Source organism: Heptranchias perlo, chromosome 1, assembly GCF_035084215.1.
Source record: "Heptranchias perlo isolate sHepPer1 chromosome 1, sHepPer1.hap1, whole genome shotgun sequence".
Classification (NCBI taxonomy): domain Eukaryota; kingdom Metazoa; phylum Chordata; class Chondrichthyes; order Hexanchiformes; family Hexanchidae; genus Heptranchias; species Heptranchias perlo.
The window spans coordinates 103566594-103579236 of record NC_090325.1 but is presented as its reverse complement, the minus strand read 5'-3'; the positions used below and the strand labels follow the sequence as shown (position 1 = coordinate 103579236).

Sequence of the window (12643 nt, the reverse complement as noted above, 5' to 3'; positions counted from 1 at the left end):
GAACCTTCGCTACACCGCGTCTAAGGCAAGTATATCCTTCCTTAGATAAGGAGACCAAAACTGTATGTAGTACTCCAGGTGAGGTGTCACTAAAGCCCTGTACAACTGTAGTAAGATTTCCTTACTCTTGTACTCCAACCCCCTTGCAATAAAGGCCAACCTGCCATTTGCTTTGCTAATTGCCTGCATACTAACTTTGTGTTTCTTGTACGAGGACACCCAAATCTCTCTGAACACCAACATTTAATAGTTTCTCACCATTTAAAAAATACTCTGTTTTTCTATTCTTCCTACCAAAGTGAATAACCTCACATTTCCCTACATTATACTCCATCTGCCACCTTCTTGCCCACTCTCTTAACCTGTCTATATCCCTTTGCAGACTCTTTGGGCTCAATTTTGAAATGGTAGCGGGTTGGCAGAGCAGAGGTGAAGGTGCGGGTGGCAAACCCGAATAAAAATTACTTACCTTTTCCGATGCGATCGCGATGTAATTGATGGTGATTAAAGTTCTTTCCGGGTTACGTGCCCAGCAACTCCTGATTGACAGGCTGGCTGCCGACAGGAGCTTCAACGCTGGGACGGGGGGGGGGGGGGGGCGGGGAGGGGAGAGAGAAAGAGAAAGAGAGAGAGAGAGACGTCATCCGGCGCTGGAACGGAAGATCGGGGGGTGGGGGGGGGGAGAGTGGTAGATCGGGGTGGGGGGGAAGATCAGAGAGGGACATCGTGGGCTGAGAGGGACATCGGAGAGGGAGACATCGGACATCGGAGCAGGGTGGAAAGGTAGATTTATTTTGTTTTTTAACTTTGTGCAATGGTTTTTTATTTAATTTATTTAGTTTATTTTTGCCTGATCAGGTGAGATTTGGAAGCCGTAGGAAAGCCGCCCAGGTAAGTTTTAAATCATTTTAACTACCTAATATGACAGAAGTAAATTACCTTAAGTACCTCAATGAGATACATTTGGTTCTTTACCTATCATCCTACCGGCTTTAATTGCCAGTGGCACATCCGGATTCGTGCAAATTGGCTACTGCCTTTCCTACATTCCAACAGTGACCACGCTTCAAAGATACTTCATTGGCTGTACAGTGCTTTGGGACATCCTGAGGTCGTGAAAAGTGCTACATAAATGCAAGTCTTTCTTTATTTAACATGATTGGCAAAAGAACCAAAGGCGACATGAGGAAATACTTTTTTTACATAGCGAGTAGTTATGATCTGGTATGCGCTGCCTGAAATGGTGGTGGAAGCAGATTCAATCATGGCTTTCAAAAAGGAATTGGATAAATACTTGAAGGGAAAAAATTTGCAAGGCTATGGGGAAAGAGCAGAGGAATGGGACTAATTGGGTTGCTCTTGTAGGGAGCCGGCGTGGGCTCGACGGGCCGGAGCCTTCTTCTGTGCTGTAACCAGTCTATGATTCCATGAACCATTCCCTTTAGTCTCTCTGAACAAGATTAATAATTTAGTGCCAATTAGAGCATACTATGGACTGTTTTCTGTTGTGGACTCATGTTTACTTGGACCTGGGTTCAAACTGTCCAGATGCCTTTCCCATAGGACCCCTACAGTCACTAGAGAGACCAAATCTGCAAGACTGAATGTAGTTTTTTCCAGAAACAGACACTAACAACTTCCTGCATACCTTGAGCATCTAGCTGCTGTTTGCTGGCATGTGGAGTACTTGAAACGCTTGCTCAATGGGCAAGCTCTTTTGTTTTCCCCTCCTGCTCTTTTCCACGTGTTCCAAATAATAATTTCAGGCAAATAAGTTGGACCTTCAGGCAACAATGGAGCACCTGCTCCAAGTTAACACTGATTAACTCTAGTTTTAACAAAGTAGTCGATTTTTAAAAAAATGAGTACATCTTTCCAGGGTAAGCACCTACCTGAAAATCTCAATGAAATATTAATGTATGTTATTGCTTTGACATCAGGAGGAAAGTGTACTTAGTGAAGTTTTGATTTAATAGAATACATTAAAAGATTCTACACTATTATAATCCCTCACCTGGGTCTACTATAACGGCTGTAGGGTGACCTGGAGCGTGACCTTGAATATGAGCAAGGGCTTCCACGAGACCTGTGTTGTACCCTACTGCGCCCTGAATCATAGTGGTGATGTGATCTATAAAGCAAAATAAATATAAATATATGATCACTGGAAATAATACTGATAGTATAATCTTTTAAGGTGTGAGAATTGACATCTCTTCGGCATTTACTAACCCACTGGAAAGCAGGGGATGGGTTTAATTCTTCACATGCACAGTCAAACCATCAGAGGGAGATGCTGAGCAGAGTCTAAGCACTTCCACCCCAGGAGGCTGAAAAATGTTGGTACACCTTTTAGCTACCTTGTTACTCAGTAGAACTGGCAAAGGCATGTGGAGAAGATTGCTTCTAGACTAGGGGACATCATGGCATAGTGGGATGGGAGCCTAACGGAGGGGGAAAATAACAAAAAAAAGTACTTAACAAAATTGTACATAATTTATATTATAGTTATCCCATGGCTCAGCTGGTTAGGGCCATAAGTAGATGTGCAATACAGACCAGGAGAGATAAGTCCAATCCTTGGTCTGTATTGAATTAGCTGATCTCAGCTATGGAGATGAGGGTGCCCCTGGGTTAGCAAAGAGGAAACTGACCAGGATTCCCACCTGATTACTATCCAGCGACTTCTGGTGGAAGTACAGCTGGGGATATAAAGGATTGGATCAAGCTGTGCTGCCTTTCATGATAGAATAGCCTGCTGCCATTCACTAGCCAGACTTACATGTGAAGAACGCCGAGTGGGGCATGGTATTAAAAGGCAACAAGTGCCTGTGGAACCTTGTCCCAGCAAGGAATCAACATCCTTGGGAGAGGAAGGGAGAAAGCTAGAGGAAAAATAAAGATTATATTTTGAAATCTCCATACATTGATTGTGGATGCTATTCATTGGTAACCAAGGACAAGTAAAGCAAGTAATCATAAAATCAATAGGAAAAATGTCTCACAAAAATTCAACAGAAAATAAAATAATTCACACTCTGTCTCAGAATCAAACACTCTAATTGTAAAGTAAGGTTTTTGTATAAATGAATAAAATATGTTTTCCAGCACAGGTCATTAATATAGCTGTAGTCCGTGCAGGCTCGTCATAAAATCCTGCGGTGCTGAATGACGAGCACTCAATGCCCTTTCCTCCTTATCTCTCTCCCCCTCTCTCGTCACCTCTACTGTTAGTTGAGAACAGCTCTGGTTAATATATGGGGTTGAAATCAACCACCTACATCGTTCTTACAGATTAAGAATGGCACAGTGGCTTTGCAACCAACTCTGACAGTGCCAAATAATCATAGCAGCAATGAACACAAATTCCTTAAATTTCATATTAGGTCTCCAGACTTATCAGATAGGATTTATCAATCACTTTAATTTTAAATAGCTTGGGTATAGCCATGCAATTAATGTGCACATGTTTTTAATCATTACTTTTTATATAATCTGTAATCTATATCAGGAAACAATCTGCAGTTTATTTTTGATAGTGATATTGCATTACTACAAATAATTGAGCCAAGTATGGTGTCTTGCCCCTTCAATTATCCTTAAGTACGTTGCAAACTATCCTAAGTGCCCATTTATGCTGTAAGTTTTATATCAATACATAATGTTGGTATTTCAAGTTCATCTTATCAGTACAAATTCTTTTGGGTTATGCCATAGCTACAGAACATGTCACTTGTACAGTGAACTCTCCTGGGTCTAACATTATTTTACTTTCCACATAATGATAGTTAAGGCTATGCTGTGCTGATATCATCAGCGTGACAAGCGGCTCTGCTTTAATGACATACATTGTTACTAAATATCATATCGCTTTATGATATAAAACTCAGAATATCAGGTTTAATGATCATGTACATAAGTTTAACCTTCTCAACAAAAGAAAGTGACCTCTCTGGTGGCATAAGTAAGGCCAGTTCTTAATAATACCTGAATTCCCAGAACAGGCCTTGAGGTCAGGTGAATAATTCATGGCAATGTAAATGGGTTTTAATAACATTGATCTTAAATGAAAACAGATGTTTATTTCCCCAAGAAACATGGCAGTAGATTCATTGATCGCTGGTAATTTAAAAAAAAATATTATAATGTCTAGCAAACCAACTTTACAATATGTGGTGGTTAGTGCTGCATATTCTCCTTCCTTTCTCTAACTTAAAGGGAAGATTTCCTCTGAGCACTCTATGTAACAAGATCATAAAGGGGTTTGCAATTTGGCTGCACATAATGCACGGAGGAATTCTGCTTCCCCCTCACTCCCTGGGTGTGGAATGTTGAAAATTGTTTTCTGTTGCATAGTTAGATTCCTGTTTCTTCGAGAGTAAGGTTACAAGCTACAATCATCACTCCTGATATCCAATCATTTGATGACCACGGTATGGATAAGACTAAATTTTACTGGACATATCTCTACCACCAATAGCAGCAAGCTGACATGAGGACAGTTTGTTCAAGCTCCAGCAGAAGCTCTTACAGCCAGTCATTGGAAACAGGAAAATAGATTACCTGTCGGTATTGCTTCTTTACCGCATCAAAATAGTAATGTTACGTTACTGGCAACACCTGCACCATGTTATCCATTTTTGCAATTTTTATAGTTCTACTGTAAAAATAGAATTAAAATGGTGATGGTAAAATACAAGAGTACATAATTTACTCATACGGGCCTTGGTGTGAATCATCTACAATACTTCTATAAACATAATATATTCCCATCTAACCAAATTAGCTGAAAGATTTGTTTACTTACCTGGAAGAGGATCTACTGTATGGAGATCTTGATCTGGAATGAGAATAGGGGGAGCGAGAATAAGCTCTATGTCTGGGGTAGGAACTAGATCTAGACCTTGCCCTGACTGTTCTTTGAGAAGGTGCATAAGTCTTTGGTGAGTAGACAGAATCACTGCAGGGTGAGCTGGACAGAGAACGAGAGCAAGGTCTTTCTAACAATAGCCCATCGGGTGTTCCATCCCATGGATAGAGAAATTTTTCAGTCTCATCATCACTGTCATCAAACACGCCATCCAAAGACATTCCTGCACTGAGATAAGTAGGCAGTTTTGAATAATATTCATGGCAAAAGTCTTTTTCTCTCTGATGACTTGCCTTATCTTCTACTTCATCAAAGAAAGCTTGACTTGGATGTCCAAAGTGTTTGTTTAGTTCAGCCCGTATCTCTTGGTCTTTCAGTTGTATTCTGCTATTAGAGTAGTTGATAGACTGTGTATCCAGCTGCTGACTTTCCTTCTTATAGCCTTGATCTTCATTAGCAGAAAGAAAGTTTTGCTTGTGCTCCCCAGAGAAAGGTTCTCTGCAAGGGTAATCTTGGAGTTTAATGTCTTTGGCTTCTCGTACCTTGCAGAACTCCCTGGTGTTCAATGATTCCGCCTTTGCATTTATGAACTGACAGTAGTCATGGTCACCAAACAGCCTAGTGCTTGGCCGTTTCACCTTCCTCTCTTCACTTTGGGTAATGCTAAGTCCACTGGGTAAAACTGAAGTCTTACTGAGCTGGGCATACAGTTCAGTTTGTTCTGGACCCTTCTTTACAGGACTGCTCAGTTGAGAGTTGGAGGCAGAATCACTTAAGCGTGATTTCTTTGGTGGTGGACTGCGCACAGGAGAACTGCAAGATGACCTGTGTTTGACTGCAGTCTTAAAGGGATTATCTTGATTAGCTTTATGTGGAGGAGTGGTTGGTGGTGTCAGACCTGAAATAAAAATGACAGTATATATTTTCTCACCAGTGATAGAAGGCGAAGTTAGAATTAAGAGCATTTTGAAACACTGTAAATTCTCAGATAACCAGGTACTGAAAGCTAAATCACATTGTGATATATTCAGTACAGCATTGCCTTGTGCAGCTGACAGCACAATTTGCATTAATGCAATGTGCAACAGATTCTAAATGACTTGATTACAATGTTCCTGTCTTATTGCTGCTCATTATTTAAATGAAGTGCTACCAATGCAGTCTGAATTTTATAAATGATACAGTATTTCGATCAGATTTGCAATATATAGGCATCCATGTAAATCAAATAATAAAAGATCCTCAGCTGTAATACAGTTCATAGTTAAATTTGCTTGAAATATTTATATCTGGTTTGGCTCATAGAAGTGTTCTTATAGAATTTGTTCTGAATCTGCAAAAATGACTATTGCTAATACACTAATTTTGTATCAATATTATTTGAGCATTTCTTACTATCCCCTACACTTTGTTGTGCTAACCACTGCCGACAGATTTGTGTAAAGACAGATGGCTGTCCTATGCTGAAGGCCAACAAGTAGCAGTTTATGACTGTCATTATACACGCACAAACACCCTGCATTGCAACGCTATACGGGAATGTAATTTGGGTTATTGTTCCTCTGTCACCTCTTTGCCACTTATGTGCATACTGCTTACTGCACTCCATAACAAATACCTGATATATATTACACAAACAGTAATTGTATTGAGAAAATCATTTTGGATAAACAATGTCAGTGAAGCTTAACACTTTCTAAAATAATTATTTTTTGTTTAAATGCACTTTTATTACAAACTACAAGTTACACATTTATTTTCACATTTATATTCATATTTCCAATGGTCTGTGAATGTCTGCGAATAACACCTTCTACTGAATGTTAAGCAAAGTCCTTCTTATTATTCTGCTTTTCTTCAGATGGATTTAGTAGACTACTTGTCAAATGTCATATGGAACCCCTTGGCTATAATTCCTGAACACTGAGCAGTCAAATTCTCAAATAGGTCTGTTTTTCATACTATAGCAATTTATGCCATTCAAAGCACTTGCCACAGGTCAGAATTTTAGGAAAGCCTTTATTATATGGCTTTGTGTAAATACATATAAATTTTAGGAAATACAATATACCATAAATTGTGACTATAATGTCATGGACATTCATCCACCGACCTTCGGGTAAGCGTACTCCAAGGCGGCCTTCGAGACACACGACAACGCAAAATCGTCGAGCAGAAATTGATAGCCAAGTTCCGCACCCATGAGGACGGCCTCAACCGGGATCTTGGGTTCATGTCACGCTACACGTTACCCCACCAGTGAACAAATGTTATCTATTTTTAATATAATGGGTCATTTGCTGGCTTTCTCTGCCTTCCGGATGTTTCTGCCTCTCTCTGTTTTTTTTCCTGTTTGTTTTTTTGTTGAATGTGTATTCGGGGGTTCTGCAGGTGACACCTCTCTGTCTGAACACGGTGATTGCCTTGGCAACGGGCAGTTGCAGGGGCATTCTGTAAACACCATGTATTGTTCTATATGTATAAATGCGTAGGCTTCGAGGAGCTCCTGAACATTTACCTGAGGAAGGAGGAAGCCTCCGAAAGCTTGTGAATTTAAAATAAAATTGCTGGACTATAACTTGGTGTTGTAAAATTGTTTACAATAATCCTCCAAGCTACTGACTGAAAGCTAGTCCATTATTACATGATATCTAACAAATGGTATTTCTGTTCAAATTCACTGGTGTCAACTGTTAATCACATTTTTGTTCATTCGTTTTAAAACAAAGTGAGCAAGAACATGATTTATTTTGTTTATATCTCCAAACTCTGGAAAATATTATCTATTAAGTCTGAGATTTGGTTTGCTTGGCTAGTTCTAACTGTTCAATATGATTTACATTACATTTTAGTTAACAATTTCTGTAGGACCATCCATCCAAATCCATTTGCTTTTATAATAATTCCCACACAATATGATCTCCCAGATGAACACTGCAGAGTATCAGCCTGCAAGATGTTCAAACCAGTTGCTGCTAGCCCCTAAAGCAATTTCACCAGTTTTGTATCATTGTTAGGACAGTATCAAACACACAACCAAAACACTGAACAATTTCTTAGAACACACTCCTTAAATTATGTGACGACATACTTTCAGAATCATATCTGGCCACACCATAAACAAGACACAGTTTGAGTGGAAAAGCATGTTACATGCACATACCACAGTTTAACATTAGCAGAAATAAAACAAAAGCAGATGATAAAAAACTAGTACAAAACAAATAAGGAAGCATGCACCTGTTACTCACTTTAACAGTGTGAATCTGAAACCTGTACTGAGCCATCAAATAGGAAAGTCAAATGGATAACGTTCAACAAATGATGAGTCGCTGAGTCAGAAATGCTAGGGCAAATTTTCCTGCTTCCCACCATCCCAGCGCTGGACAGAAAAGCCAGGATTCCTGGTCTATTAACATGGCATGGGGGCACCCCTGAAGCAGTCCCAGTCCCTGGCAGGGCCTAGCATCAGCAGAAGAGGCAGGAAATTTAAGTGCAGCTGCAGGCCTCTGAGGCCTGTTGTAGGCATGAAAAGCTTCCGTGATTGGGGCCTGCGAGATTGGCTGTAGAAGATCAGCAGCTAAAAGTTCCCGATTATCTCTAAACACAGTGGGGTGGTGGGGGGGGGGGGATGGGATTGAGCGTTGCTACTACCTTGCCTTCCTGTCTTTGGTCTTGTACCAGGAACTCCAGGAACCCCATACACTCTCCAGTTGGTGAAGATCTGGGGGCAACCCATAGCACCATGGTTCACTGGTTCTGCGCTGGGGCACTCAGTCAGTGATACCCAAGGAAAATGAGGGGGGAGGCTGGAAATGGCCCTCCCACCTCACTTATATTGATGTGATGGACCTCAATTCACTGTGGAAACATGTCATGCTCTGTTCCCCCCCACTCCCTCATCTGTCCACCCCCAGAAGTCCTTGAAATCCTGGACTATGTAAAAGGAGTGGTGACCGAACAAAACAGATGCCCGGCCCTTGAGCATTCCCCAGGGGCAAGGGTCAAAAAATCTAACAGGTTATCCTTTTGTATTGTATCTTAGCTTAGTTCAGTGGTAGCACCTTTGCCTCCGAGTCAGAAGATTATGGGTTCAAGCTTCACCCCAGGACTTAAGGACATAATCTAGGCTGATATTCAGAACAGTACTGAGGGAGTGGTGCATTGTAGGAAGTGTCATCTTTTGGATAACCGATTAAACCAAGTTCCTGTCTACCTGTTCAAGCGCATGTAAAAGATTCCATGGTGCTTTTTCGAAGAAACGGAAGGGCATTCTTCCAGTGTTCTGGTCAACGTTCATCCCTCAACCAACACCACCAAACAAATTCATTTCATGCTGTTTATTGCGCACAAATTGGTTGCTGCATTTGTCTACAGAAAACAACAGTGATGACACTTCAAAAATTAATTCATTGGCTGTGAAGTCCTTAGGCACATCTTGAAGACATGACAGACACCAAAGAAATGTAAGTCTTTCTCCACCCCCCCCTGATTTGGGCAGCCTGCAGAGCCCACTACAATCCAACCTTAGCATGCTAATCATGGTTAAATGAGTGTGGAATGTACAACACTTCAATTCCCTCCACTACCATTTATTCCCACCTCCAAAAAGCAATGTCAACATTAAGATGGTTGCCAAGCGGAAGTACTACAAGGGGCCATTTTGATCACTGCTTTTTTGTGTTTTTGCCAAACTGTGATAATAAAACTTGTTTGCTACTGCTTTCTCGACCCATACCTGGCTAACAGCTGCAGTATAGCTTAAGGATTTGTCCACCTAGATTTTGTTTGCCTCAGCAGCCATTGCCTTTGCCTTGGGCACTCTCCCTTTACCTCTGTTATGAGGAGGAAGAAGATGAGGATCAGGAAGAACAATGCAGGGAGGCTTGACTGTTCATAGGCGTCATCTGGCACCCACCCACAGGGACCCGTGCCTCCATGTCTGCAGGCACAGGTGATCTTTTTTGAACCTCTCAATTCACCGATGCTTCAGAAGGCTGGGCTTCACTAGAGAGGCAATAACAGTTTTGTGTCAGCTGTTTGTCCCAGACCTGGAGCCTATCTGTACCAGTAACTTTAAGAGGCACACAACTTCACCAAACATGAAACTTCCAGGCAGCTATGGGAGACATTTGTAATATCAGCCAGTCAGCCGTACACCGCTGCATCAAGTGATTTACTGATATCTTGTTTGTTGCACAGCCCAGTTCATCTAATTCCCCATAGGTGTTGCACATCAACATGAAAGGGTCATACTTTTATCAGGATAGTTGGATTTTCTCAGGTGTCGTTGATGGGTCTATGTCACCACACATATCCCTTGGGAGATGGCCATCAGATTTGTCAACAGGATAGGGTACCATTCTCTCATGCGAATAGAAAGACATGCATTTATAAAGCACCTTTCACAACCTCAGGACATCACAAAGCACTTTGCAGCCAATGAAGTACTTTTGAAATGTAGGGCTCGATGTTAGCAGGGCGCAGGTTCGCAGCGGGGGGTCGACTGGGCGCGTGGGTAACGCGCCCGGTGAAATCGGGGTGCTCCGCACACAATTACAGGGTAATTGTAGCCACTTACCTGTGCTTCCGGGTTTCCCGCTGGAAAGCTGCGCGGCGGGCGGACTGCGCATGTGCAGCAAGGCCTGTCAGCTGGAGGAGCCCTATTTAAAGGGGCAGTCCTCCACTGACTGATGCTGCAGAAAATTCGAAAAATTACAGCATGGATCAGCCCAGGGAGAAGGCTGCTCCCAGGTTTAATGATGCCTCACTCCAGGTATCATTGGGTGGGGTGAGGAGGAGGGGGAGGACAAAGATCCTCCCCCCGGCGGGCGGGAGGAAGCGGCCTGCCTCTGCCACCAAGAAGGCCTGGCTCGAGGTGGCAGAGGAGGTCACCTGCACCACCAACATATCGCCCACCTGCATACAGTGCAGGAGGCACTTCAATGACCTAAGTAGGTCAGCCAAAGTGAGTACACTTACTCATTCCCCTACACTCCGTCTGCCACATCACCGCCCCCACCCCACATCTCCTTCTGCACTGCCAACACTATTCTATCACATCACCCTTCACACCCAATCAAAGCTCATCCTCATCTTACCTGCACTTACTCACCTCGCCAGTACTCATCCCGCCACTACCACTCAACCCAATCCTCATACAATCTCATGGCTCTATCTCATACTCACCCTCTCATGCATGTCTTTCACGGTCAGCCTCACTCAACCTGCCACTACCTGTGCTGCAGCCACAGGGCATGTATCACATATGTGCAGTAGGAAGCGTAAGGCAAACGTGTCGTGACAATGAAGGGGATGCACAAGGGTGTTTGAGGGTTTGTCATGGTGTTTACCTATATTTAATTTCTGATCAACTCACATCACATATTATATTGTCACCAATACTGCCAAGTCTTTGCGAATCTTGTCTGGTTTGTGCAATAATGCCCTTTCCTGAGGATCACTATGAAGACCCACAACTGATGCCACCCATTGTGTCACTGCAGTGTGGGTGCAGGTGTATTTGTAGGCCTCTTTTGTGCAGACGACTGAGAGACGTCGGCGATGTCCCCAGTGGCACCCTGGAAGGATGCGGAGGAAAAGTTGTTGAGGGCAGTGGTGACTTTGACAGCGACAGGTAAGAAGATAGTGCTCGAGCCAGCCGGGAGCAGCTCGGCATGAAGGAGGCTGCAGATGTCCACGACTACATGTCCACGGAAGCTGAGCCTTGGTCTGTGGACCCTGTGGCGAGGGTAGTGCCCTCTGCGAAGCATCTCTCTCTGCGGTTGTCCTCCCTCCTGCTGTGCAGGTGGATGTGTCACAGCACTGTGTTGTGGAGCTCCATGTGTCAGAGGTGGACGGCGTGGCCGGCGAGGCTGGTGATGCTGTTCGCCGTCCGAGGAGGTCATGACTGCAGCTACGGCGGCCCCCATCCGGAAGATGTACACTTGATGGGTCCGCAAGGTAGGTACATGTGTCTGGACACCGGGGTAAGTGTGCAAGTTTATGCATTTGATTGTTAGGAGGAAGGTGGTGGAGGCCAAACTTTGTCCAGAGTGACAGAGTGGCCTCCTGCAATGAATGAGGGTCTCCACCCGCCCCCCCCCCCCAACACCTGTCAAATGGACCTTTGCAGCTGCCACAGGCTGATGGCTGCAACACGTCCATTTCAACTGGGAGAGTTTCCCCCAGTATGGGAAACAGTCTCAGTTAATTGCAAAATCCGATCCCTCCTAAATTATCAGGTCAATCAGGTCTGTAAACAACCTGAAGTACCTGTTCAAGTACTTTAAGTGACACCCCGCCGACTTTAATTGCCGGCGGGAGTCCCACATGCGGGGGCTGCGCGTGCATGTGAGCACGTCAGTGGGGAACCCGGAAATGGGGCGGGTTGGAGCCGGGCTCCGGACCCGCCCCGGGAATCCCGGATTTTCGCAGCCCCCCCGCCACGAACACACCCGATTACGGGTGCAAAAATAGAGCCCGTAGTCTCTGTTGTAATGTTGGAAACGCGGCAGCCAATTTGCGCACAGCAATGACCCACAAATAGCAATGTGATAATGACCAGATCATCTGTTTGTCTAGTGATATTGGTTGTGGGATAAATATAAACCAAGACACCAGGGAGCTCTCCCCTGCTGTTCTTCAAATAGTGCATTGGGATCTTTTATGTCCACCTAAAAGGGCATCGAAACAACGAGGTTCATGATGCCACCAGGCTTACCATTTAGCAGACTAGAGAGATTCTGAAGGTATGGTTCTAATGCCTGAATA

The 12643-nt window shown here is 43.4% G+C and overlaps 1 protein-coding gene across 4 annotated transcripts in view; it reads right to left on the bottom strand.

Annotated features, from left to right (window-relative positions):
- ppargc1a (peroxisome proliferator-activated receptor gamma, coactivator 1 alpha) overlaps positions 1–12643 on the bottom strand; it is a 98757-nt gene that overhangs the window by 20172 nt on the left and 65942 nt on the right. For all 4 annotated transcript variants that reach the window (XM_067989219.1, XM_067989242.1, XM_067989233.1 and 1 more), the window contains 2 exons: positions 4808–5768; positions 2015–2131 (listed from right to left, as the gene is read on the bottom strand). In XM_067989219.1, the coding sequence (XP_067845320.1) occupies positions 2015–2131; positions 4808–5768 (1078 nt within the window). The remainder of the gene's footprint in view (positions 1–2014; positions 2132–4807; positions 5769–12643) is intronic.